This window comes from Mustela nivalis (genome assembly GCF_964662115.1).
Source record: "Mustela nivalis genome assembly, chromosome: 12".
Classification (NCBI taxonomy): domain Eukaryota; kingdom Metazoa; phylum Chordata; class Mammalia; order Carnivora; family Mustelidae; genus Mustela; species Mustela nivalis.
This window is the reverse complement of record NC_139031.1, coordinates 63,213,752-63,241,132: the sequence shown is the minus strand read 5'-3', so window position 1 is coordinate 63,241,132 and position 27,381 is coordinate 63,213,752. Positions and strand designations below refer to the sequence as shown.

Below are 27,381 nucleotides of genomic sequence, written 5' to 3'. Positions count from 1 at the left end.
AAAGCAGGGATATAATTATTTGTTCCCTTCCCACGTGTGCCATATGAGAATGGCATATCTTTCCTATAGCATTTAGGTAAAGAAACAGCCACGCAGCGGGAAGGTTAACAACTTGATTTGATCTTCTTGGAGATCACAAAAAAATAGGCTCCCTAGTTAAATGACCAAAACGAACAACAAGCACACCAAAAAAAACCAGGAAATGAAGATGGAGGGTCATGAAACAGATAGGTTCAAGAGTATGTTAGCTTTACAAAAGGAATTTTTACTCATCAAAGAACTCAAGCCAGTGTGTAGGATTTCAGCCCTAGAAGAGACAGAAAAGATAATGGGTCAAACGCCCTCCCCTTTTATGTATGAATTAAAGCAGAGTCCTGGAGTCAAGGCACTGATTAAACAGGCTCATAGGTTGGTCTATTGTGCGGACCCAAACCTGAAATTCTCCACGCTCACTCATCACAACTTACTGGGGGGTCGTAGCCCTGCCCTTGGCACTGAACTGAAGCAGAACACCCGTGCAAGCCAGAAAGCTGGATGGATAGCTCAGGCAAAAAAGGAAAGGCTTTTAACACAGAATGAGGAGATGGCTGAGCAGTGATATTCCTGCATTACTTGGCGTCTCCAGCTCCCATGGGACCTGCCCTCAATTGCTAAAAGAGCTCGACCTCTGACAAAGACCAATGATTTCAGCAGTAATTAATGATACTGTCAAATTAATTAACCCAAGTCTTTGTCCACAGGGAAAAAAAAAAAAAAAAGCCTCTAACATCAATACTGCTGTTTACTAGTCCTTGACCAAGCTCTATAGACCCAAACCTTCAGTGGGACACAGGAACACCCCTGGCTGATGACCCAAATAAGGCCCCACATATTAAGCCCCCACCATTTATTAAGAAACCATCTCACACTAACATATTACTTGCTAACAGGACTTAGAGTGAATTAGCAGCTCTCCAAAATCTAACACTATTTTAAATAGACACAAGCCCAAGAATACCAGTGTGTATCATTCCTACAATACCTTTTGTAGGAATGATATTCCTACAATACCTATTGTTTCCTACAATATCTTTTAGATACCCTTTTGAATTATGGTGATGAAACCCTAGACAAATGCTGTAGGATTTGATTAAGCCATTTAATAAATGGCCCTCATTAAAACGCTGGTTCCCTTGTCCTTGTCTATGAGGACTGCGACTCATAACAAATACCCACGTATACATTTCCATATTATCTCTTTAGAGGATTCAGAACTATTTTCTTACACCTAACGCAGCTTTTATTCCATTTAGAATAATTACCTTCCATCCCATTTCTGACTTTCAAGAAAAACAAGACATTTAATTGACCACAGGAGGACTCTCTCAAGGGCATCAGGCTGCAAAAGCTCTTCTGTGAGCTCACAACTTAAGCTGATGTAATCTGCTACAAGAAGCTGACTTCTATTTTTAAATCATACACTTTTACTCTGCCTTCAAAGGGCACGTATATCACACGTTGTAACTGCTCGTAAAATACTTCATGGTGTCGCCTCCTGTCCATTTCCCTCCTAGGGTGAATCACGCTGTCAGGAGGAGGCTTCCAACCGCTCCTACGCCATCCAGCTCTGTGCATTGAAATTCATCTATCTCCTATTATTTGGTCTTTCGGAGAATAGCTACATATGGCCACACTCTCCAGGTGTCTTGTTTATCACGGTAATTTTGACAAGGAACAGATGACTAGCAGGGTCCTTCTAGAAGGCTGGGATCAAGCTTTTCCACCTCTTTGTATTTCCATCACCAAATATAGGCACTTAATAAATGCTTATTAGTGTTGCTGCTGAGAGATCTGTCATCAGGCCCATGTGCTTCAAAGGGTGCCAGAATGAAAACAGATTATTTGCTTTGTTTAATTTTAAGTTTTTCATTCATCATTTTGGTCATGCTCACTGTGTGTTATTTAAAAAGTTTTTAGCCCTTTGAAAACATGATGAGAAAAGCAATGGTTGGAAGGGAAAGTACACTTGATCTTGCTATTTATTTATACTATTCTGTTCATTTCTAAGAAGAATGAAGAGCTGTGTAATTAAATGGTGTGATTACGGAATGTGGGAGAGGGCAGAACAGAACCAGAACCCTTCCCTGGTCTGCTTGCCCCTTCAATCAGGGGCACCCATATCTCCCCCATGTCTTCCCAACAGCTTGGGTCCTCCCAGTCCCTTCTCCACCTTACATTCTGGGTGAGCGAGTGAGAGCAGAAAGGTGATGGTGCTCCCTCCTGCCTCAACACCCTCCATTCCCCCAACCCTCACCCAGAGATGCCTCTTCTAGTCTGGCCCTGCGTACCTGTCCAGCTGCCATAGTACGGGTCCCCCCATTCCCACACCTGCTCTGCTTTTGTACTCTGGTTGTAAAAGCCTTTCAGGTCCTTCCAGGTGCCCTGTTTGCTTTCATCTAAAGGCCACTGCCTAAGTGTCCCCCTCAGCCCGGAACTCTGCTCTGCTGTGTGTTCTCCCTCCACCCAAGTCCTTCCCGCTCATCTTTTCCGGTCTTGTTTAGACGTGACTTCCTCAAGGAAGCCCCTCCTAGGTGCTCCTGTGACACCAAGTGTCACCTCAGACAACGATCCATCCTACCGCATCACATTTACTTGCTCCATCCCCAACTGATGACACAGGACAGGAAGGCAGGGATCATGCCTGCTTATTTGCTACTGTATCTTTGTGCATGGGCCCAGCATGCAGTGGGGCTTCCATATTGTTTGTTGGGAGGATGAATAAATGAATGAATGCATACTTAAGACTGCAACCATGGGATCATATCTGTGAGGATGAATTAGAAATCTATCTCCTCAGAAAGTGTGAGCCCAAAGAACTGAATTTATAGCAAAATACTACTTTAGTTCCGGCTTCATCAGCTGAACCATGAAGGTGGCAGCTGGCTCTGCAGAGACTGAGATTCTCGCTCCCACAGTGACTCCCCTAAGGGGCCACCCACAGCCGGACCCCTCTCCCAGAGGACACAAAAATTCCTTCTGGTAACACGTTTCTGAGAGATGAATGGAGACTCTGTTCAAAATGGAATCCTGCTGGGACAAAACACTCAAGCTTGCTCACAGTTAAATTTCATGTTATAAACTCCAAGCAAACAGCAAACTCCACAATTGAAATTCATTCCCAAGAAAGCAGCAAGTCACAAACTGATAACGCTCTTTCTTAACTGTAAAACCCTAGGTCAATTCCAAAATGTCACAAGGTGAGTTGTGTGGGGCCAGAATGCCCTATTGTTGGAGAAACAGTGGGTCTGGGACCTCAGACTCCATGGCTGGAATCGGAGCATGCTCTACGAATGCTAACCTGGGCCAGGTGCTAGTCTGACCCTGGGGTACGAAAGTGAAGAGATGAATCTGGTCCCTGTCCTCAGCGACAGTCCTGCCTAATATAGAGGATGATGGAGCCCTGAATATAGACTTCTTAAAAACAAATTCTTTCCCTAAATTCAAAGTACACCATGTTCAGCTATTAAATTAAATCCAGCACATAAGGGATTGTAGAGTAAGGCATCTCTCAGCTACTTCTGCATGGCAAAGGATTCCTTTAAACCATATTTTCCAAAATCAACAGATTGATGACACTTAAGAGTGGGTAGTATTTCAACATTCAAACCAAATGACCAAGGGCTTGGTTTTTATTCATCGTTATACAGCTAGTAACCATGCTCCAAAATAAAACCAAATCAACACAATTCTACGTGATATTGTCCAGCCTTCCAGAATAATCGTATTTTCAAATTTTTTAAAGAGTTGTTTCTTTTAGAGAGTGAGTGAGCATAAACAGGGCAAGGGTAGTGGAAGAGGGAGAGAATCTTCAAGCAGACTCCTCGCTGAGTGCAGAACCCAATGTCAACCTGGGGCTCCATCTTATGGTCCATGATATCATGACCTGAACCAAAACTCAGTCGGTGGCTTAACTGGCTGCCAACCAGGTGCCTGTATTTTTATTTTTATTACATGGTACATAAAAGGTGCTCAAATAAATGTTTGTTAAGTGAATAAATCAAAGGACTGGTATTACAAGGAAAATGTCAATTTTAGGTCAGTCTTTTTCTCTTAAGGAAAAAATCATGCATATTTTCTAGGATTCTAACCTTCATTTCCTTGTCTGACCTTGGGCTAGTTAACATAGGTATCATTTTCTCCACCTATAAAATTAAATCTGTGATTAAAGGAGATAGTAGATATAAAATGATGGGCACTATTCTCTGCAGATAAGGTTTTTTATTTTGTTTTAACTTCCCTACTCCGTCCTCCTCTAACCCACAAATAAAGTGTCAAAGACAAACCAAATTACTGGCCTGATTAGAAAGTCAGGAAATTTCTAATGAAGCCTGGGCCTTAATTTTCTCTTTTATAAAATGAGTGAGCTTTACTGTTCAGTTCAGATTTCTCATGAATTCAGAAATCTGCCTTGCCAAGAAGTTAGATGCTGCTACCACATTAAGGTTATTTATAATTAGAAATAAAATAAACTCTGATTTCACAGAGAGGGACTCCAAATTACAAATGAAGTTAAGATTTGGCTTTTAAAAGTATTTGTATCAATCTAATAGTACATCAGGAATTGGTGACCCAGTTCTCAAGCAACAGAATGTCCTTCCTTCCCCCCATTCCACACGCTTCATCTATCAGTAGTAGGGTTTCCCATTCACAATTCCACATGATGTACCTACAAAGAAATCTAGGGATTTTAAGCAACATCACTAATTACAAATGGGTCATTTGAAATGAGTAAGATAATTGAAATAATATTATGTCAAACCTGACATTTGCTTGCTTTTTTTTCTTCTCTCACACCCTGAAATACATCCAAATCAACCAAACAAAGAACTACCAAGATTGTATACAACAGTCTCTGCATTTTCATAAATACTCAGTGTATGACTGCCACCTAGTGGTGTGATGTATCCTCGTATGGCCAAGTAGCCAAATGGCTGAATAGATACAGGATAATTAAAATACCAAGGAAACATTGTTCTTCTGCTGCTCACCAGTTGTTTCAAGGAAATTTAAGAGCATATCACCTTCTCAGCTAACTATTATCTTCAGACAAATTTCTGAAGAGGTCTGTTGCAGATGGAACATTAGTTAATCCCACAACCAAACCCTGCCACTTCTCAACCCACTTCACAAAACAAAGGAGTATTATTCTATTAACTTTAAAATTCATTAGCAATTAAAAAAGATTTCTCCAATAGCATGTCCTCACTTTGCAGTTTCATTTGATCTAATCTTGATTTTTAGTTATGCATGGAAAAGCATTTTGAAGTGACAACGTTACAAAAAAGTGTACATTATATGAAAATCTGACTTCAATTAGAACCAGTTACTAAATCCCAGCAATTTCCAGCTGTCTCTTCTATCTTACCCTTAGAGAATTATAGATCACATTAATTGGTATTCTGTCACATAAAAAGACACTGGCAATGATTAATTGCATCCTTGGTGCTTTTGAGTTATGTCTTCTTCACTAGAGGGATTCAAATCACACCTCATTACCTTCCAGCAGGTACCCCTCTTGGTAACCTTCATAAAATCTCCTACCTTCCTGAACTTCTCCATTTGCTTGTAGAGGTCTGGATCAAGCTCCTGTGACACATCCTTCATCCATAATAATGCCCCTCTGTATTCAGTCCGGCACTGCTCCATGCGATTCACCGTCAGCCAAGTGTCTGAGATGGCCCGGTGCCGAAAAGTCTCCACTTCTTGGTGAAATCGACACAAAGGATTTCTCAAAGCCAACCTAGACAAGAGGATAAAGCCATAATCTTGAAACCAAGCAAGCCAGAAGTGTGCATCCTTGACAGTTTACCTATCTTAAACTCATGAGCCTAGAACAGTGCCTGAAATATAGACAATGCTGCAGAAATATTAGATTGAAATGGATGAACTGATGAGTCAATCAAATTAGCCATGTACGGATCCCTGTTATTTAACTGGACCACTGGGAAGTATTTCCAACAGGACTGTTGGGGGTACTCTCATGCCTGAGCAAAGAGTGTCTGGAGTTGGTACCAACCCCGTGTTAATGGAGAAAGGTCAAGACATAACCATTTCCCATTTCTGTTCTTGGCATCCCTGTCTCTGCTCCTCTGAAGCCTGGCCCTTTAAGGAGCGATGGATTGGTGCATGATTAGGATCTCCCCTACTAGGTCATTTTAGATTACTCTCCAAATGCTAAGGCAACCTCCTGCTTGCTCCAACAGTCACAGAGAATGGAGCACAAACAGAAGCAATTTTTTAAAAAGATTTCATCTATCTATTTTAGACTCTTTTTTTTTTTTTAAGATTTTATTTATTTATTTGACAGAGAGAAATCACAAGTAGACGGAGAGGCAGGCAGAGAAAGAGAGAGGGAAGCAGGCTCCCTGCTGAGCAGAGAGCCCAATGCGGGACTCGATCCCAGGACCCTGAGATCATGACCTGAGCCAAAGGCAGCAGCTTAACCCACTGAGCCACCCAGGTGCCCCTATCTATTTTAGAGATAGAGGGAGAGAGAGAGTATGTGAGCAGGGGGAAGGACAGAGAGAAGTAGAGCAATTAAACAGATTCTGTGCTGAATGTGGAACCTGATGTGGAGCTCAATCTCATGACCCTGAGACCATGACCTAAGCCAAAATCAACAGTCAGACCCTTAACTGATGAGGCCACCAGGTGACCCAAACAGAAACATGTTTAAATGGTCTAGAAAGGAAGAGAAGCACTGTAGAACAACATGTTAGGCACATTCAGATAGGTTAGATGATTGATCCTTACAGAGAAACAAAACTTGAGGATCCTACACCATAAATGTATGTGTATTATGCAAAGAGATATAATTATCATATTAGCTGTAAAATGCCATTATTTATTTATCAAAAAAAAAGTTTGAGGCATATCAAACTGTGGATGAAATACTCATTTTGCAGAGGGAAATACTGCCTCTCTCCTACCCAAAATGAGTAATGTCATATGACTTGCACTCTTAAAATACAGTTGTTTTCATGAGGTTGCAGGACATAGATTCAAAAAATGAAAATAAGACGAGTAATTACATTTTAATTTAAAGGCAAACTTATGAAGCTGAAGAGACTAGTAATGTTAGTGAGCTGAAGTCAGTGCTTGGCAGTTTCAGCAGCACTGTCAGATTATAGATGGGGGCAATAAACTGTTTAAGGAAAAAAAAACCCATTTACTATTTTCTCCCACTTTCCTCTTTTCTGTAAAGCACTGCTTTTAAACACTTGGCATTTCTCTAAAAACAGTTTGATCACATCATCCTACCTAAGTGTTGCAGGGGGTTTTCGGACACATTATGGTGCCATAAAGTAAGCTTGTGCTTTATCACCATTGGGTTAAATTTAATACTCACTTTTCATCAAACTGAATGCACAGTTGTAGCAATGACTATCAAATAAGTCAGTAAAACAAATGCCAGTGTGAAGGTTCATAAAACTGGGGACCTTCTATTTAAAGAGAGAAAGAGGCCTCAGCTGTCCCTCTAAGGATCCTGTTCATTTCTGGACTCCTCTTTCTCTTACCTTGGATCTTACCAATTTCCCTAAACTGGTTGAATAAGAGTCTTGTGAATAGAATCCTCTCGATTTCTTTGACTGTTGTAAAGTTAGAAACCTTTGAAAACGTAATGACATGATGATAGATGTTAAGATCTTGAAGAAAAGAAGAAAGCATATAAAATCACCTCATTTTTTTCTGCACCTTGCTTCATATAAGGTTAGAAAGGTGAAAACCTGTTCCCTGCTGCTACCAGGGAGAGCATCTAGACCAAGAAAAAACTGAATAACCAGAAGTATCAAGCTTCAGTGAAAGACTGGTGCATATTTTCATGGATGAGGGGAAAATTAATAAAGTATCTGCAGGTCGACTCCAAAGACATTTATCCTTTAGCAGGAAAATGCAAAAGTAACCTAATAGAAGGGCTCAAGCTAAATGCACTGTGGCATGCCCTAAAATACTATGGTATAGATGTTTTTAAAAATGTATTCGTAGGGGGTGCCTGGGTGGCTCAGTTGAGCCTCTGCCTTTGGCTCAGATCATGGTCTCAGGGTCCTAGGATCGAGCCCTGCATGGGGCTCTCTGCTCAGCGGAGAGCCTGCCCCATAATACACCATAAATGTATGTGTATTATGCAAAGAGATAGAAATAAAATAATTATCATATTAGCTGTAAAATGCCATTATTTATTTATCAAAAAAAAAAAAAGTTTAAGGCATATCAAACTGTGGATGAAATACCCCCCACCGGCCTCTCTGCCTCTGACTCTGATCTCGATCTCTCTCTCTCTCTCTCTCTGTCAAATAAATAAAATCTTAAAAAAAAAAGTGTACATAGATAGCAAAAGTGTTAGTTATTTGAGCAAAAAATCAATTTGCTAAATAATCAGTAAACACTGCTGTAGAGAAACTGCATGGCATGATGCTATTTATATTAAAAATATATTTTATTATATATTAAGTATATATATATATTTGCTATATGCTATATATATTAAAATTATATTCTGGTATTTCCCAAGTTACAACCATTCAAGATCTGAAAATTGAAATTCATGAGAGCTTTATGTCATCCTCTACTTTCTTTATGTTTAAAAGGACTGGTTGGGATGTCATGTGCGTGGTCAGCAGCTGAGTGATGTGAAACCAGAGCCATTTTGCAGGAGGTCACCTTCCAAATTTTAAAGTTCTCCAAGCTGCATTAAATTATGGATAGGATGCACTTTGCTAGTTTATAGTGGTGATACTTTGGAGTATCACTTGCATTGTTTTTGTTAACTTCTTTTACTGTTTCTGTTAGTAACTAAAGGTTAGGTTCTATAAACTTAAGGTACTCTATGTATTCTCTGGGAGATAATTTGGCATACAACTCTGAAAGCATGTAACTAGAGAGACATAGGATAAAACATATTTGATCAGTAATGGTGACTCTAGTAGTGATTTCCGGGGATTTGGCTCTGTTTCCCACAAACGCATATACATTTTGGCATATGAGTATGTGTAAGAATTTTTCCCACTAAAATTAGTGGTAATTACACATTTTAACATATGAGAATTGACTCTTTGAAAGACTGAGAACCAGTTATCTTGGCAAGGGTGGGGTAAGTACATATGCATAGAAAATACCTACCAAGGGGTTAAAAGTGGGTCATTTCTATCAGTAAAATTTTAATTGCTTTCTAATTTTCTTTTGATTTGTCTATTCTAATTTTTTCTTCAGTGAGTATTATTTTTACAAGGAAAAACTACTACAGATCAAAAGGTACAATTAAAAATTATAAACAACACTTTTCTTGGGAAATAGACACAGAACTATTGGAAATGGTTTTATTCAAATACAAAAGTTGGCACTGCCCACAAAGTGGGGTCCAAATGTCATTAGGAGAACCAACACACCCAGGAGTGGGACCATGGGAAACTGACACAGCCAGTCTCTTCCTGCTACTCTGCATTTCTCAGGATTTCATAGGAATATGTGTGTAACAGGCCGATGGCCTGCTCTTGGCCCACAGGGAAGGAAAGAAGGAGAAATTACGAGAAGAAAATGTTGAGTAATTTGAGTAAGTGAAATTTTCGTAGCCTGAACATTTTTGGAAACTACCTACAATGCCTTATTTAGGTATAATCTTGCCCAATATGACTGAGTGACATTTTTGGGCTTGTTAGTTATTGGGGGAGGAGGAATAGAAGAGTGTCACTTTTCTCAGGCACAAAATGCAACTATATGCAGGGGCTCTTGCTTATTCTACACCAACCATAAAAATGAGTCATGAGAGTGTTTAAAAAAAAAAAATGTCACTCATATGCCACAATTTCCTTTCTCCCCGAGCTTCTGAAACTTAAATGTGCATCAAAATCATCCGGGGATCTCATTAAGATGCAGATTTGGATTCAGCAGTTGTGGGATGGGGCCTAGATTCTGCATTTCTAATAAGTTTCTAGGGGATGCTGCTGACGTTGCTGGCCCAGCGTCTGAGTGGAATGGTTCAGGGCATCACGAACACCACCTCTCCAAAGTTAATTGGCCCATGGAGAGCAGAGAAGGAACACTTCCACCTGGGTTCATTAGGCTCCTGCTTTAATCAGCTGCTGGAAGGGGACCAGACTTACTGCTATGAGCACTGCTCAAGGTCAAACATAAGCCTAGGCAGCACTCACAGTGATTGGCATATAACATGCTCCCTAAAGACCAGGAGAAATATGGAAAAAAACCACAAATTATTGGGAGGAAAAAAAAATCATACATGTTATCTTAATCAGAGAGTTAAGAACAGGCTAAGAACTGAGAACAGAGCAGCTTCTCAGTCTCAGGACAGAGCCTTCTAGTAAACAACTGGAGAGTCCCCTCCATCGCTGGGTGGATTCCAGATTCTCCGCTGACCTCCCCTCCCCCCAAATGGGAGCCCCACCGAAGGCCACACACCTTTGCTGGGAAGAAAAGCAGAGGGCCTTTCCTGTTGCTTGCATCATCTTTCCTGCTCTGGTTTTATCTTGGAAGCCTTGGGATCGGAGAAATTTTCCCAGTTCGTTTTCTTCTTGAGACAAGACTGAAGAAAAAAACAAATGGAGCCATGAAAAATGAGCATTTTTATTACAGAGCAGAGAGACACACCCCAAGGTCCTCACTCTTTCAGAGGCCAAGATGGGATGAAATTAAATCCACGTGGCAAGCTACAAGGTAAGCTCCCCTCTCCTACCATTTAACTTTCATGCTGCCCCTCCATTTACAAAAGGAGAGATCAAATTCACTTGAGCACATCTGTCAGTGTGTTTGGTGCCCTGTAATCAGAACCAGAAAATGACCCCTGCACTGAAAAGCAAGTCGATGATGTGCTGCTTCAAGCTGAAATAAAAAAGTTGGGTTTGTCTGTGGGAATCTTTTGTGCTACCTATGACATAGAGGCAGTCTCCTCTGCTTATTCTCGCTCTCTCACTGTTTGATCTCTGCTTTCTGAGTTACATTCCACATGACAATAAAGCAATTCCAATACCTTATTCATGAGATGGGTTTTTGGTTGGAAGTGGGAGTGGGGATTGAGGGTGGGGGGTAATCAGCTTGATGTCTTCGTGGGTCTTTTTTTTTTTTTTTAAATAGGCATCACACCCAGCATGGAGCTTGAACTCATGACCCTGAGATCAAGACCTGAGCTGAGATCAAGAGTTGGATACTTAACTGACCGAGCCTCCCAGGTACCCCATGGCTTTATGGGTTTTTTTTAAATGCAGAGCTGGAACAGTGAACTGGTCATGCCTAATCTTGGCCTTTTTTTTTTTTTTTAAAGATTTTATTTATTTATTTGACAGAGAGAGATCACAAGTAGGTAGAGAGGCAGGCATAGAGAGAGGAGGAAGCAGGCTCCCTGCTGAGCAGAGAGCCCGATATGGGGCTCGATCCCGGAACACCGAGATCATGACCTGAGCTGAAGGCAGAGGCTTAACCCACTGAGCCACCCAGGTGCCCCTCTTGGCCTTATTTTTAAAGACAACCTGAGATGGCACTGCTGGTGAGCTAATGACTGGTAGGTACATGCTTTCTGCAGAGTCTTTTGGCCATAAACTTTAAATGTTACAGAAGTCTATGTATCTTTCGACAGTGCACTTCTACTGTTAGGAGTATATTCCAAGAAATTAGTAAAATGGACACAAAGCTGCATGTGGAAAGATAATCATAGCATCAATATTTATAATAGCAAAACACTCTCTCTACACTTGGGGCTGATTTACAAAAATGTGTTTATAAAAATGTGTGTCTCCAAACAGTGGAACAGTGGGCTGTTACACGGCCACTGGTCCCCAATCTACATTCACCAACAGCTGAGCAAAGAGTGACTGAGCTTCCTAAATGCTTTCTTTTCCAAGTCTAGCATTTCTAGGGACTTACTCTGAATGCTATTCTTATTTCACACTTCTGTATTTATGCATTTATATATCATGTTTCTCTAAAAATGCTTTTTAAATGCTACTAGGATTCTTGTCTCTATTCATAAACAATCCAGAATTCCTTCAGAATGCATCCCATTCCTGACATAACCTCTCCAAGGAGACCCTTAGCCAGGAACCACAAATCCAATAATTGCTACTGCTTCCTTATTAATTTGTGACTATAGTTCACACTAAACTTTCCAGAGGATGAGCCTTTTGGAATTCATTCATCCTGAGAAATAAATGACTGCCCTCCTTTCTCTCTGTCCCTCAAGAATCAAGTTCACTAGTCAAAGCTCCAAGGCTGTGAAGTAGTTGATCCCTGTTTCTCTGGGACAGTAGGGCCCTCTCGGCATCTGATAATAGTGGTGTTTGTTGTTGGTCATGTGTCTGTCTATCCATGAGACTCTAACTATCTCAGGACAGGGACCTCATCTAACTATGGGCTGACCATAAAATCTTATTCAGGGCACTGTAAAGTGCTTGTAAAATTAAATTAACTATAATTTTTGCCTTATTGTCCTCATATACTTTATTTTCCCCCACCACCTCCTATCCTACTTTATTTTACTTTAAATGCCTATTTGATATTTATGCCATGATTCTCTATAGATTTAAAAAAAACTCCTATAATTATAAGAAGTTTTGTTGTTTTTTAATATTTTCTGTAACTTCTATTAACTAATATGGGACTCACTCAATTCCACAATGAGTATGTCCCTACGGAGAGCAATTTCACATTTTTGTTCACCTTTTTAAACTTGAAGTTAAACTTTTTAACTTGAAGGCTACTGTCACCTTTTTTAACTTGAAGTCTCAAGTCACATACAAATGAACACATTTAGCTTAAGACTAGGAAGAAACCAATTCATGATTACAGAGTTGGTGAAAGGTACTCTTCTCTTAATAAGCCTAAGTAGATTGAAGCATTTGAAAAATTATTTTTTGTTATTTTAATTACTTGAGGATTAAACTTGAGGTAGGAAATAGGTTTCCTTTTAAGAGCTGGACTCTAATTAATTGGCAGTGTTGCTCAGAGAGAGGTGGAATCCAGCTTGGGCCATTAAGTGATGACTGTCACTTTCCAAGAAGGGAGGTTCGTTCCTTAATGTTCACTTTAAAATTCAAATACTGAAATTAATTTATAGAAGTTTAAATTCAGGTGCAGTACACATATCAGATGATTTGCCAGTTTCCACTTAAAATGTCTAACTTAACTGGGACTTAAGAATTCAGACACACACAGAAAAATCCTATTCGTTTTTAGCTGCTGATTCAATTTTCAGATGTATCCTAGAAAGGGAACCAAAGAACAATAAAACCAATTAGCTTGGCAGCATTAATTCACTCAGCACAGATTTATGGATGATCTAATATATACTAGGCACTATTATTGCCACTGGGAATATAGAGATGGACAAGACACACAAAGTCCCTGCTTTTATGGAGCTTTTATTTGCACAACAAAAGACATAAAAAAATCCATAATCACAAACACAAAACACAAAAAGAAAAATACCAGATAGAGTAATAAGAGAAGGGGAGTAAGGGAAGCTGCTGAGTGGGCTGAGTGGTCAGGAAAAGCCTCTCTGAGCAGGTGACCATTAAGCTGCGCTCTGAATGGCAAGAAGGGGCCACTTATGAGATGATTAGGCCAGTGACATTCCAGACAAAGGAAATAGTGAGTGCAAAAGGCCTCAGGTGACATGGTGGGTGAGGGCAAAAGTGGCTGGAGACATGAGCTAGGCCATATCATGTAGGAATTTATAGACTGTGGTATGGAAGTCTGGATCTCACCTTAGGTTCTACTGGAAGGTTTACAGCAGAGAAGCAACATGATCCAATGTACATTTTTTTTTTAAGATCTTATTTATTTATTTGACAGAGAGAGAGATCACAAGTAGGCAGAGAGGCAGGAAGAGAGAGAGGGGTAATCAGGCTCCCTGCTGAGCAGAAAGCCTGATGTGGGGCTTGATCCTAGGACCCTGAGATCATGACCTGAACCGAAGGCAGAGGCTTAACACACTGAGCCACCCAGGCGCCCCCCCAATGTACATTTTTTAAAGCTTTTTATTCTGCAATAGTTTTAAGCTCATAGAAAAACTGTAAATAGAATAGAGTTCCTGTATACTCTTCTTCAGCTTCCCCTAACATTAGCATCTTACATAACCATGGTCCAATTATCAAAACTAGGAAATTAACATTAGTATTGTACTCTTAAACATAACCTTATATGAATTTTATCAGTTTTCTCACTAATGCCACTTTTATTCTAAGATCGAATCCAGGATCTGATGTTAACTTGTCAAAATTCCTTGTCTTCTTAATCTGTGACAGTTTCTCAACCTATCTTGACTTTCATGACCTTCATGCCTTTTAAGAGTACTGGTTGGGTATTGTGCAGAATGTCCCTCAGTTCGAGTATGTCTTATTTCTCATAATTAGACTGTGAACCTTGCCTGCCACAGATCTCACTGTGGCATTTGCCTCATGGAGATTTTATGGTTTCCTCATTCTTTCTAGATTTATTAACCAGAATTATTTTGTAAGAAAGAATTTCTTCTCCCTTGTTTGTCTATTTCCACACTGATTTAATGGATGCTTACTTTACTTTATGGGTTATAATCTGATACTATTGTTACTTATTGTTGCTTAACTTGTCCTAGTTTAGATCATTGGTAGCTTTCTGTGGGGTAGACAGTGGGCTGGGGGTGGCAGGGAGATCATTTAGGAAGCTGATACAGCAAATCAAGTAGAAGAGTGATGGTAGTGACAGTAGACATGGAGAGGATGGAGACTCTGAAAGGTATTCAGGAGACAAAATGGACCAGCATTTAAGACTGACTAGATGTGGGACAGAGAAATGGTGGGGGGATATGTGTCTTGTGTCTTAATTTCCTCAGAACTCAAGACTATGGTATTATAGCCCTGGAGAAGTCTTAGCTCCAACACTTAGTAATCAGTAACATAGAAAATTTATGAAATTCTGCCCTTAAGCCCTAGGACTTTGCACTTCCCCCACAATAGTCTTAACAAAGACTAATGAAGGAAGATTACCAATTGTTACTTTGTGATTATTGGAAAGAGGTTTAACAGCAGTCAGAAACAGGAAAACTTATGTTATAGTCTTGGAAATACAGAAATTATACTATTAAATCATCTATAAAAGGAAATTTTAAAACATAGTAACACACAATTTGGTATTTCAGAGACAACTGTTGGTAATAAATTTAGGCAGAATCTTGTTCCCCAATAATCCAATCTTTAACTTAAAAAAAACTCATGAAGAAGAGCTGCCAACAAAATACAGTTAATAAATTACCTGTATGTGCTTTCTCTCTCCATTTTAAGAGGAACAAAACTAGATATGAGAGCAAGGGCAATCAAATAAAAACAACCCCAAATTTTAGAAAATCCACACATTAAACTGAGAAAACTTTTCTATAATTAGGAAAATAAATTGCACGTACTTACCCACAGGAAGCCCAATATAAAGTTCTTGTTACAGTAACTTGCATTTAATGATAACAACCCATGTAAAGGATTTCTGATAAAATTATTAGAGATCCTCCTTCCCACCAATTAAAGAGAAAAGATAGGCACTCTTAAATAGTAATTTCCTTGTCTTACTTCCTAAACATACAAAATGATACATTAAGGCAAAATATCCTGTTTCTTACTGTTTATTTGATCAATATTCATACTTAGGGCATACTTACAACATATTCTCTTTTGATAGAGTACGATTGCTTTAGACAAGTCCAAACAGGTTCTCTGAATTGAGTGAAATAGCTATAATAAAAATACAAACAAAATGCTATGTTAAAACAGCAGTGAAATAAAAATTATTATCTGAACATAACCAGAGTGTTTAATTTGCCCAATAACAATAAGATCACGAGCCCAAGTATGCTTGGTGTTATATGGTGTATGGTGCAGGAAATGTGACCAAAGTCTTTAAATACATTCCTATTAATCTATATGTACTGGAATTGATCATTTCTGTGATCTAAATTAAGATCTGCAGAACACTTATTTCCTCCAGTTACTGAAATAATAGCTGAAAAACAGAAATCCTGAATGAAGGGCCCAATTAGAAGACTTGGTAAACCAGAAACCCAATATTCATTCATAATTTATTTCCTTTACCATTTTGCTGTCTTTTTTTAAATGTGGGATCCCTCAATTAAGAATCATGTTTAAAACATGACATTTCCTACTTTGTGATCCTAATGCATTTTATGGCATGCTTAAACAATTCTATAGGGATTGTTATCCCTATAGAACTGGGAGGCTCAGTTATTAAGTGTCTGCCTTTGGCTCAGGTCATGATCCTGGGGTCTTGGGATCATGCTCCATGCTCAGTGGGAGGAGCCTGTTTTTCCCTCTCTCACCCATGTGTTTGTGTTCCCTTTCTCTTTATATCTGTCAAATAAATATAAATCTTAATTTTAAAACAACTCTATAAAGAGCAAACAAAAATCAATCAGTTGAATGTTCCATTTAGAAGACATCTGGTAAAATGAAGTTTAGCTAGCAGCCCTTATCACTCCTTATTTTCCCAATGATTTCCTAAGATACACAGAGAAGACACTTACTATAATGCCAAGACTGTAACAGAAGAAAGTAAGGGAAAAGCAGGTGGGCTAGACTGAGAAGAATCAAACTAGATTTTAACTAACAGTGGTCCTGGTCTTTACTTCAAAACCCAGATAAGCTCAGGAGAAGATCAAAAGCTACTTCACACTTTCTCCACCTTCTGTCCACGAATCTAGAGACCACAGCTGGTATCAGTTAGAAAACCTGGCACACATTCTGCCTCTGAAGAGCCACCTAATGAGGCAGAGTAAGGCTTTCCCTCCTTTCCCTCTCTCTCTTTTAGCTTATGGTGGCCGTGGTGATGTAATAGTTGTGTCTTTGTATTATGAAGTACTTCTCTATTTGAGTTAAAACAGATGATCTGCTTCATAATAAATATGACCAATTATCTAAAAATTAGATGCACACATATATGCTTAAAATGTTAAAAACCATTCTCAGAAATGCTTAATACGATAAAACTTGGTCAGTAAAAATATGAATTTTGCTAAATCTCATTTCATTACTCTGTGTCCCCTATAGAAACAAACAAATAAAAAACCTTTACCATAAAACAAAACAGCAGTTTGAATTTCTTCCTTAGCAAAATGTTTATATCAGGATTCTGGCTCACAAACCACCAACACATAGTAGTTCCTGAAGATAGGAGCGAGGGAGTTCAACAATTATGTTCAGGAGTTGTTCTATTGGACACCTGGGTGGCTCAGTTGGTTAAGCAACCACCTTTGGCTCAGGTCATGATCCTGGAGTCCCAGGATTGAATACCGCATTGGGCTCCTTGTTCAGCGGGGAATCTGCTTCTTCTCCTAACCTTCACTCCCTCATGCTCTCTCTCTCTCTCAAATAAATAAAACCTTTTTTTTTTTTTTTAAGAGCTGTTCTGTTGCCACTGTTCTTTTTTAAAAACTGAGGGGTAAATGAAAGGCAATAAAATGCACACCTCTGGAATGTTCTGTTCTGCAGCTTTGCAACTGCATACACTCCAGAAACTACACCCAAACTAAGAAACCACAGACCAGCGACTCCCAAAAGACCTCTCCTAAAAGACGTGCCTGTCATCACTGGTTAGCTTTGTCTCTTGTTGCACTTAAGAGCTGTTTTTGAGAAAATGATTTTATTAACAAGTTTTGACATAGAGTTAAATTAGTGCAATGTTTCTATATTAACTTCCCAGCAGATTATAGTAGAATCTGACCATCATAACTTGGCACAGAAAGCTTGTTTTGCTAGCCTTTTATGGATGACTTAGGGTAAGAACACATCAAAATGGTTTGCATGTCATTTACTTATGTCCTCTCTATAAACATCAACACGAAACCTCATTCATGTAACATTCTTTTTTTTTTTTTTTTTAAAGATTTTATTTATTTATTTGACAGAGAGAGATCACAAGTAAGCAGAGAGGCAGGCAGAGAGAGAGAGGAGGAAGCAGGCTCCCTGCTGAGCAGAGAGCCCGATGCGGGACTCGATCCCAGCACCCTGAGATCATGACCTGAGCCGAAGGCAGCGGCCCAACCCACTGAGCCACCCAGGCGCCCCTCATGTAACATTCTGAGTCACAGCTAAGTGCTTTAGATGGGATGTGCCTAGGACAGTGGCTACTTTGATTAAAGTATAGTTGGCTTAGAAAAATGCTGCAAGAGCCTAAGTATAAGTAAAAATTACTGTATTGTGTGTAATGAAGTAATAATTACGTGTTAAATTCCTTTCTGAATAATGTCTATATTTGCTACGCTGTTAAAAAGGAAAAATAGGGGTGCCTGGGTGGCTCAGTGGGTTAAAGCCTCTGCCTTCGGCTCACTCAGGTCATGATCCCAGGGTCCTGGGACCGAGCCCCGCGTTGGGATCTCTGCTCAGCAGGGAAACTGCTTCCCCCTCCCTCTCTCTCTGCCTTCCTCTCTGCCTACTTGAGATCTCTGTCTGTCAAATAAATATATAAATAAAATCTTTTTTAAAAAAAGGAAAAAATAAAGGTACAAGACATGAAAAGCATATGCACCATATAATCATTTCAAATAGTGTTCAATATGAAGAACACTAAAATCCGAACAGACGCCTCCTGGTGCCGTGCTTCTCCCATGTAGCCATCTCCATTAGGACATCCCTATGAAGGCCAGCTTTAATTTGAACAATTCCATTGACAGGGAAAAGGTTGGGAATGAATATTAATTGCACTAACTTGTCCACTGATTCAGTTACTATTTACTGCACGGGCACTGTACTGTGTATCTGGTTGAGGGTACCATGGTGAGTAAGGCTGATATGGATCTCTCAGTGGAAGGGGAGCAGACCAAAACATAAACATGTGAGATAATTCCATGAGAGATACATACTATGGATAAGGGCCCTGGGTCTTGTTCTCCCCTCGAATGCAGAGAATGAATTATCCTTCATCCAAATGCCGTCAACAGCTAATATAGCTCCCCTTAAACCTCTCTGTTCCAGTATAACCATGGTTTCTACCATCCTGGCCACCCTTCTCAGAAAAGTTTTTTGAAACCCTGAGCTTTTTATTTTAATATGTAAAATGTTCAAGTTCACTAATTTTAGCTGATGTTAATCTTAGAGATCATTTTGAATTCTTATCAGGTCATGTAACAGTATTTCTCATGGAAGCAATGAGTATGCTTTTTTAAATTTTAATCTAAACTATTGGCAGAATGTCCTGCAAGACAGGTGATTAGTGGAACTTTTACCAGTTATGTTAGTATTTGGGAATCAACCAGATAGGAATTCAGCTTACTGTATTATTAACCAGTCTAACTAAATATCTGCTTAACTAATTCATTCTAGAATTTTCCAGGGTTTTCCTACTTTCTAGGACCTTGTGCTGTCATCCTTTCCTCTTTTTTTAAATGTAAGCATTTGCTTGACCCTAGTGTTGCATTAATCTTTGCTTGAATTTTTTTTTAACAAACAACAACAAACAAACATTTATTGAGAGTTTACCACATGCAATGCATTAACGTGCGTAAAAAACAAATTAACTCAGGTATGCTGGTGGTTACACAAGAATTTGTAGGTTTTTAAAAAATGTGCTGGGATTGAATTTAACTCATCTTAGATTTTTCTCCTCATGAACCAGTTGTCTGCCTGTTTTCAAATATAAAGCACACCTACACTTGTCCAGGTTCATGCACTCTAGGACTGTGACCCCAGGGAGGGGGCTGCGCTGAGACTGACAGCAAGAACAGCTCACCTCCAGCTTGGCATCCAGGTCCGCATCAGAGGCGACGACATGCTCATCTTCCTTCTTCCCTGTGGCTTTAATAAAGGCCTGCTTCGTTTCCCAATACTTCTGCTGCATCTTATTTACTACTGACTTATCTTGAGTATATCGATCCTGTAAGTCCCAAGGATAACTGCTAAAAAACACATTTAAAGAGGTATTTTATTGATGACTTTCATAAAGACAAAGCTGTTTTAGTGTGAACAAAGCTCTCTCAACATTGTATCGCACAACATTCATAAACATAAAGATATTTTCCTGTGTTATTATTACACCAAAAAAGTTTACCAATGCTAATGTACTCTGAAACCTTAAAAGTTAGTGAGGAAACCAAGTGGCTTTCGCAGGAAATCAAGAAACTAAACGTTGAAGAGTTTAGCTCTCAGCAGGCTGGACGTACTCCCTTTCCAAGTAGAGAAAGTGAGGCCCAACCAGGCAGGGTGTTTGGCTCAAGCAGCCTGTGAGGAAGCGATAAAGCCAGACACCAGCATTCCCTCCACTCCAGCATTATGGCCAACAGTGAAGTGACAACAGAAAAGGAGAGGTAAGGGGGTAAAAGAAAGTACGTTTGAAATCTGTCCTAGAGGTTCCTAAAACAGTCAAACTCGGAATCAGAGAGTGAAAGATTGGTTACCAGACGCTGGATGGGGTGAGAGGAAAATGGGAAACTCTTAACGAAGGGTGTCTAAGGTTTCGGTGATGCACAATGAGTAAATTCTAGAGATCTGCTGTAGGACACTGCACCTGCAGTTAATAATACTGCAGAGCAGAGCTCTGTAGTTAATAATACTGCATGAGCAGAGCTCATGTTAAATAGTCTTACCATAGTCAAAGGAAATGTAAAAAAAATTTTTTTGAAAAATCTGTTACTGATTTCTAATATTAAGACCTTAAATTCTTAAACCCAAGTGTTTAAAATACAGATAGAAAGAAGCCATTCTTCATGAAGACATACTACAGATCAAATTGAAAAGTATGTAAGGAAGATGGGGCACCTGAATGGCTCAGATTAAACACCTGCCTTCAGCTCAGGTCATGATCCCAAGGTCCTGGGATGGAGCCCTGTATTGGGCTCCCTGCTCAGCACGGGGTCTGCTACTCCCTTTTTTTTCTCCCTCTGCCTCTGCACATGCTCTCTATCAAATAAATAAATAATCGTTTAGAAAAAGTATGTAAGAAAGAAATTAGAAAAAAATTGAGAATGAAATAGAAATCTGTAAAAGACCAGAACATCTTGGATATTGACAGAAATGTCACCATTAGTGCTCCCCGCCCCTCTCATGTTGTTTACACCTTCTTCTGGTCTAGAGTTCCTGTTTTTTCTTTCTTTCTTTTCTTTTTTTTTTTTTTTAGATTTTATTTATTTGAGAGAGAGAGGGAGAGAGAAAACATGAGCAGGGGGAGGGGCAGAGAAAGAAGCAGACAGCCTGGCTGAGCAGGGAGCCTAATGTGGGACTCGATCCTAAGACCCTGAGATCATGACCAGAGCCGAAGGCAGAAGCTTAACCCACTGAGCCACCCAGGTGCCCCTAAAGTTCCTGTTCCATTTGTCTACACAGGACCGCTGGTTTCTGCTCACTGCAGACGTGTACCTTCTTCCACTCCACACTATCAGCACTCAAAATGTGCCAGATCTGAGTCCTAAAACACAAACTGCTTTATACCACTATGCAAAAATGCCTCTACCTTGAAACTTGATTTATACTCTCCTCCCAGATAACATTTACAATTTTCAACCCACACATTAATTCTTAAAAAGTCAGAAGGACTTTGTAAAGGTTATCATTACAGAAGTAAGATTTGGGGGACTTTCATAGTTTCTGCAGTTTAAAAAAACTTTTATGTGTATTAACTTGTCAAATCACTGTGCTATATATCTGAAACCAATGTAACATTGTGTATCTGCTATCCTTTAATGACAGAAGTTTTACTAGGAGCTCACCTCAAAGAAAATAAGTGGAAGAAACATGTAACTTTTATGTAGAAGAGAGAATCTCTCTACATAATATGTGCATTAAAAGACTGGAAGGATATACCCTCCAAAACTGGTTATTTCAAGGAAACAGAAATTTTAGAAGTGGGGAATAGGGTGGGCTTCTTTGTATTGTATCTTTTATTTACTTATTTTTGGTGAGAGGTCATGGATGAAAAAAAATTACATTTTGGAAAAAAAAAAAAAAAAGCAACAAAAAGCAAAGGGACTTCAGAGACCTGGCGAACACCCCTTACCTTTGTCATTTAATAGATGAGGTATCTTAGGTTTCAAAAAATTACGAATTCTGCCAGAAGTCTTACAGGATTAAAATCCAGTCTTCTTAATCCCAGTCCAGTGTTCATTTCAATGTTCTCTACAGCCCTTGCATTTCAGCAGCAAGCAATGAAGTGGCACAGTAAGTAAGAGAATGACTTTGGGGAAGAGCCCATTTCTTGGGGCACTCCCATTTCTCTTAGGTGGGGTGACTACCTACTTCCCTGGTCTGCTGCCAGGATATGACAGCCATTTTGAGGGTCACAGGATGGAGGTACCCCTTTGTCTTAATGAGGCAAGATGGAATAATTATGAAAAGAATATGACAACTGTGAGTTAGAGGGCTGTCAAATGGGGATACTTGGAAACTAAATCCCTCAGCCATTTACTAATTATCTTTTAAAATTCATTATGTTTTGTCTTAAAATAAAACATGCAAAAATTCTCTTAAAGTTTGATTTTTGATATTACAGAGGTCTTGGGTCTGATTACTTCTTTTCTGAGAGGATGGATTGAAAGTATATTCCTTATTATAATTAACTGTACACTTGCAACATGAAAATGTACATCACATTTTTTCATGCTATGGATTAGAGATAAAGCATGACAAAGATCTGATTGCCTGGTGGGTCATGGGTTCAAAAAGGTTCAAAAACACTACGTGAGGCAAACCTGGAACCTATAAGAAGTTTAACACGCCGCTGACATGTGCTACAGACATGTAAGTGACAGTGCCGAACATTGCCATGATCACCACACTTTACTTAACAGCAGCACCTTCCAACTAGGATTGCCTCCCCAGTGTTCAGTTAAAGTCACATTAATGAGTCTGAGTCTGTGTTCACTCATTATTTTAAAGCTGCTGTACATCTAGTTCCCTGATAACACTAATAAGTTGTAAATAAAAAAGTGCTAAAAAAAATATTCGCTTATTAGATTTGAAAAACTGGTAGTAAGAAAATCCACTGGATTCTCAGAAGAAAAGCTATAAATAAATTAATTTCTTAGAGAATATATATTACATAAGAACTTATAGTATATTTGGTTATTTGGTTTCCATATTTCATTTAGATGGGATGTTGAACTTGACTATGCCCCATATTGGATAGGGGTTAACAGATTATTTACTGCTAGTGTGACTCTTGATTTTTCTAGTTAACAGACATTTATTGAGCATATATTATGTGCTTTCCTCTCCCACTAGCCTCTTCCACTTTAGAAAAGACAACACATTACTTACCATTTGTGTCCTGACATGTTTTCTTCTTCTTCTTTTTCTACTGTTGATGATTTGGGGAGAAGGGGCAGGGAAAAAGCATGAGAGGGTAAGTTATATTATGACCTGAAATAAAACAAATATGTATAACAGTTAACACACTATATTATATGTTAATTTGACTATAAAATTTTTCAATCTGAGCCATTTCTAATTGTGTTTTAGGAGCCAAACACTATTACACAGTATTACTGTACCCTGGTGTCGAGAATAATTTAACACTGGAAGAAATATCCCAAATGAAGTGTAAGAAGTAAACAGGCAGAATGAATGAGAACAAGAGGTTGCAGAAGACTACATAAAATATGAGATCACAAAATGCAAAATGATACTCTATATTGCTAAAGCATTCAAATATCACATAGTAAAGGTATAAAAATTGCCTAGGAATGATAAATACCAAATTCCAGATAGCAGTTACTACTGCAGAAAGGGATGGGTGATATGATTCGAGAGTAGACGTACACAGGCTTCAACTGGACTCATAATGTTCTCTTTGTTAAGCTTGGTGGTGAGTAGACTGCATCTGTCTGCCTCTTTACAGATTCAAAATATTTTATAAATGTGCTCACTCTGGCAACATATATACTAAAATTGGAACAATGCAGAGAAGATTAGTATGAGAAAGTCCAAACCAGGAAATCCCACCCACCCAGTTAACCACGTGGTAACTGTAGAGTTGGCGGGGATAGATGGGGGGCAGCTGTGGGAATACAGACTTGCTGGTGCTTCTTCTTCTTCTTTTTTTAAAAGATTTTATTTATTTATTTGTCAGAGAGAGTGAGCACAGGCAGACAGAGTGGCAGGCAGAGGCAGAGGGAGAAGCAGGCTTCCCGCTGAGCAAGGAGCCTGATGTGGGACTCAATCCCAGGACGCTGGGATCATGACCTGAGCTGAAGGCAGCCGCTTAACCAACTGAGCCACCCGGGCGTCCCTTGCTGGTGCTTCTTAATCTGTTTCGGGTTCCAGGAAGGGCAGAAAAGTGGGTTCTTGATGATTAAGACTGAATCTTGTGTTTGGCCTTTGGCCATGCTGCTGCCTGACTGCATGTTCCCTCCCAGGGACTGACCCTCAGCCCAAGCTGCCCTTGGTAAGTGGGCTCTGGCACAGAATACTGTACTTGCTGAGGTTCCTTATCAGTGACCAGGAAGGAAAGTAGTAATTACCACAACTCGTTCAGTTTATGAGGGTACTGGCCTAGCCATAGGAAATCCTTGTCCTAATCCCTTCCTGACACCCAGGAAAATCACTTTCAATTTTTTATTTCTAACTTTTTTTTTTTTTTTGGAAATAGTCCTTAGTTAGCCAGAAAAGAAAACAAAATAAGTATTTCACAACAATATTTCTTAAAAATGAGCCAACGACCCAGCACACTGAAAACAAAACATACACACAATACAAAAGGCTAAAGCGAGATACTAGGAAGGGTTAAAAGGAGGAAAATGTGATTATTTGTGTTTTTACCAGCCTAGTATTGTATTTTCACCTCATCAGTAAATATGGGGGTAACTCTGTGCCACTGTCTTTCACTCCTTTTGCCCTACTCCGGGGAAAGCTAGCCAGGCTCACTGGTAGAGCAAACCAACCCAAACATACTTGCCTACCAGTTTCTATAGAGACTGGAGAGCTTGCCGCCTAAAGGAATGGCCTCTGGCCAGACACAGAATGCTGGTTGCTGGAGGGAATGCCCAGCACACAGAAGGAACGCTTCTGGTTATTCGACAAAATCAGTCTAGTTGTTCTTCCTCTACCCCAGAAAGGGTCCTGGCAATCAGTACCCCTAAGATGGCCAAAAATTTCTTATAGTTTTATTTTTACCATGTTTAAAATGTTTAAAAGCTTTTTAAAAATGCTTTAAGGGAACTAAATGAAAGTGCTAAAACTAGGTCTCAGGTGTGGGGGCAGGAGGGAGGAAGGAAGATATTTTCCCGGGGTGTCCGCAAGCCTCTGAAATGAGGAGAGCCAGTCATCAGCATCTCTCTGCCTCCCGGAGGGCTTCCACATTTGTGGACAAGTTGCCTTGGGAAGGGCATTTGTGATAAGTAAGCCCTGCCCTCTACTCCGTACATCATAGGGGGACCACCAGCTTCTCGTCCTCTCAATGCCCACACAGCTTCCCTGCAAGTACACACTTTACTTAGCTCAAAGCTTCTAACAAAATTTCTTAGGAAAAAATATTGTTCAAGGAAACAAATTATATTCTTTCCTTGAGTCCAATTTCACCATGATCTATTAGTAGAGACTTTCTGAATAATTTTTAGTTGTGGTAAAAACCACATAAATACATCCTTTAAAATGAGTAAATGTACCTTACAGAATTGTTAACTATATGCACATTGTCATATAACAGATCTCCAGAACTTTTTCATCTTGCATGGATGAAACTCTGTATCCATCGAATACCTCATTTCCTCTACCCCCTAACCTCTGGCAAACACCATTCTTCTTGTTTCTATTAGTTTGACTATTTTGGATACTTTATAAGTGAAATTATGCAGAATTTATCTTTACTATGATTGGTTTATTTTATTTAGCATAATGTTGTCAAAGTTCTCTAACCTATGATAGGTTTTCCTTCTTTTTAAAAGTAGAATAATATTCTATTTTATATATAAAGCATATTTTCTTTATCCAGCCACTGATAGACATTTAGCTTGCTTCCACATCCTGGTTATAAATAATGTTTTAATGAACATGGGTGTACAAATATCTTTTGAGATCCAGGGTTTTTTATTATGTATATACCTACAAGTAAGATCGTTGGATTATAGGGTAATTCTAGTTTTGATTTTTTGAGGAACCTCCATATTTTTTTCCACAGTAACTGTACCGTTTTAAAATCCCACCAAGAGTGTTCCAAGGGTTTCATTTTTTCCACATTCTCCCCAGCACTTGTTATTGTTCTTCTATTTCTTCTTGTTCTTTTTTTTTTTTTTTTAAAGTAGCAATCCTAATCCACAGTGTCAAAATCACTTCTTAAAAAAAATCATTATGGGGGCACCTGGGGGGCTCAGTGGGTTAAGCCTCTGCTTTCAGCTCAGGTCATGATCTCAGGGTCCTGGGATTGAGCCCCATGTAGGGCTCTCTGCTTCCCCCTCTCTCTCTGCCTACTTGTGATCTCTGTCTGTCAAATAAATAAATAAAATTTAAAAAAATCATTATGGGGCGCCTGGGTGGCTCAGTGGGTTAAGCTAAGTGCCTTCGGCTCAGGTCATGGTCTCAGAGTCCTGGGATCGAGACCCACATCAGGCTCTCTGCTTAGCAGGAAGCCTGCTTCCCCCCTCTCTGCCTGCCTCTCTGCCTGCTTGTGATCTCTGTCAAATAAATAAAATCTTTAAAAAAATCATTAGAATTCTCACCTATTCACTCATTCCAGTTCATCAGTTTGGTTGCACTGGGCATGCAACTGAGCATCTAGTTAATATGTACCAGGTGCTGTCTAGCCTCAAGTAACTTATAGTCTAAATCAGCTCTGTCCAACAGAAATACACTATGAACTACATATGTAATTTTAAATGATTAAATGGCAATGTTATAAAGTGAAAAAGAATACTAAAAAATTGTAAAGTATTTTATTTAACCCAATATATCTAAAATCTTATTTCAACATATAATAAAAAAAATTACTAATGTTTTATTTTGCATTCATGTTTTTGCACCAAGTCTAAAATCTGGTGTATACTTTATGCTTACAGAACATCTCAATTGAGATTAGCCACATTAAGTGCTCAATGGCCATGTGTGGTTAGTGGCTACAGTATTGGACAATGCAGGTTAAGCAGGGATAAAAACACAATTTTTGGATCCAAGAGACTGTTGATATTTGCAAGGGACATATAAAAAAGACCTTTGTGACTCCCCAAATTTGTAAAATCTGTTGTTAGAGAAGTCATTTCCCAAAAATACAATAAAATCTATAATTAGATAATACGTCAATTCATTGATCTGCAAAGAAGGCTATATTTCCATTTCTGCCACAAGACACTTGGGAAATAAGCCCCAAATGAATGCTATCATGTCTTGAGCATTTTAATAGCACAGAGAAGACTTCCTAAAGTTCTGTTTGTGGCCACATTAC

General features: G+C 39.2%; 1 protein-coding gene and 1 long non-coding RNA gene across 27 annotated transcripts in view; one reads left to right on the top strand and one right to left on the bottom strand.

Annotated features, from left to right (window-relative positions):
- ICA1 (islet cell autoantigen 1) overlaps positions 1–27,381 on the bottom strand; it is a 142,112-nt gene that overhangs the window by 99,597 nt on the left and 15,134 nt on the right. For 7 of the 26 annotated variants that reach the window (XM_082693332.1, XM_082693353.1, XM_082693336.1 and 4 more), the window contains 5 exons: positions 23,268–23,307; positions 19,750–19,915; positions 15,671–15,743; positions 10,453–10,576; positions 5,581–5,779 (listed from right to left, as the gene is read on the bottom strand). In XM_082693332.1, the coding sequence (XP_082549458.1) occupies positions 5,581–5,779; positions 10,453–10,576; positions 15,671–15,743; positions 19,750–19,915; positions 23,268–23,307 (602 nt within the window). Of the gene's footprint in view, positions 1–5,580; positions 5,780–10,452; positions 10,577–15,670; positions 15,744–19,749; positions 19,916–23,267; positions 23,370–27,381 lie in introns of all 26 variants that reach the window. The other 19 variants (XM_082693356.1, XM_082693346.1, XM_082693334.1 and 16 more) reach the window with 5 other exon arrangements.
- On the top strand, positions 10,105–19,845 carry LOC309845427. Its single transcript, XR_014301288.1, has 3 exons — positions 10,105–10,707; positions 11,125–11,219; positions 19,681–19,845. It is a non-coding gene; the product is annotated as an uncharacterized lncRNA (long non-coding RNA).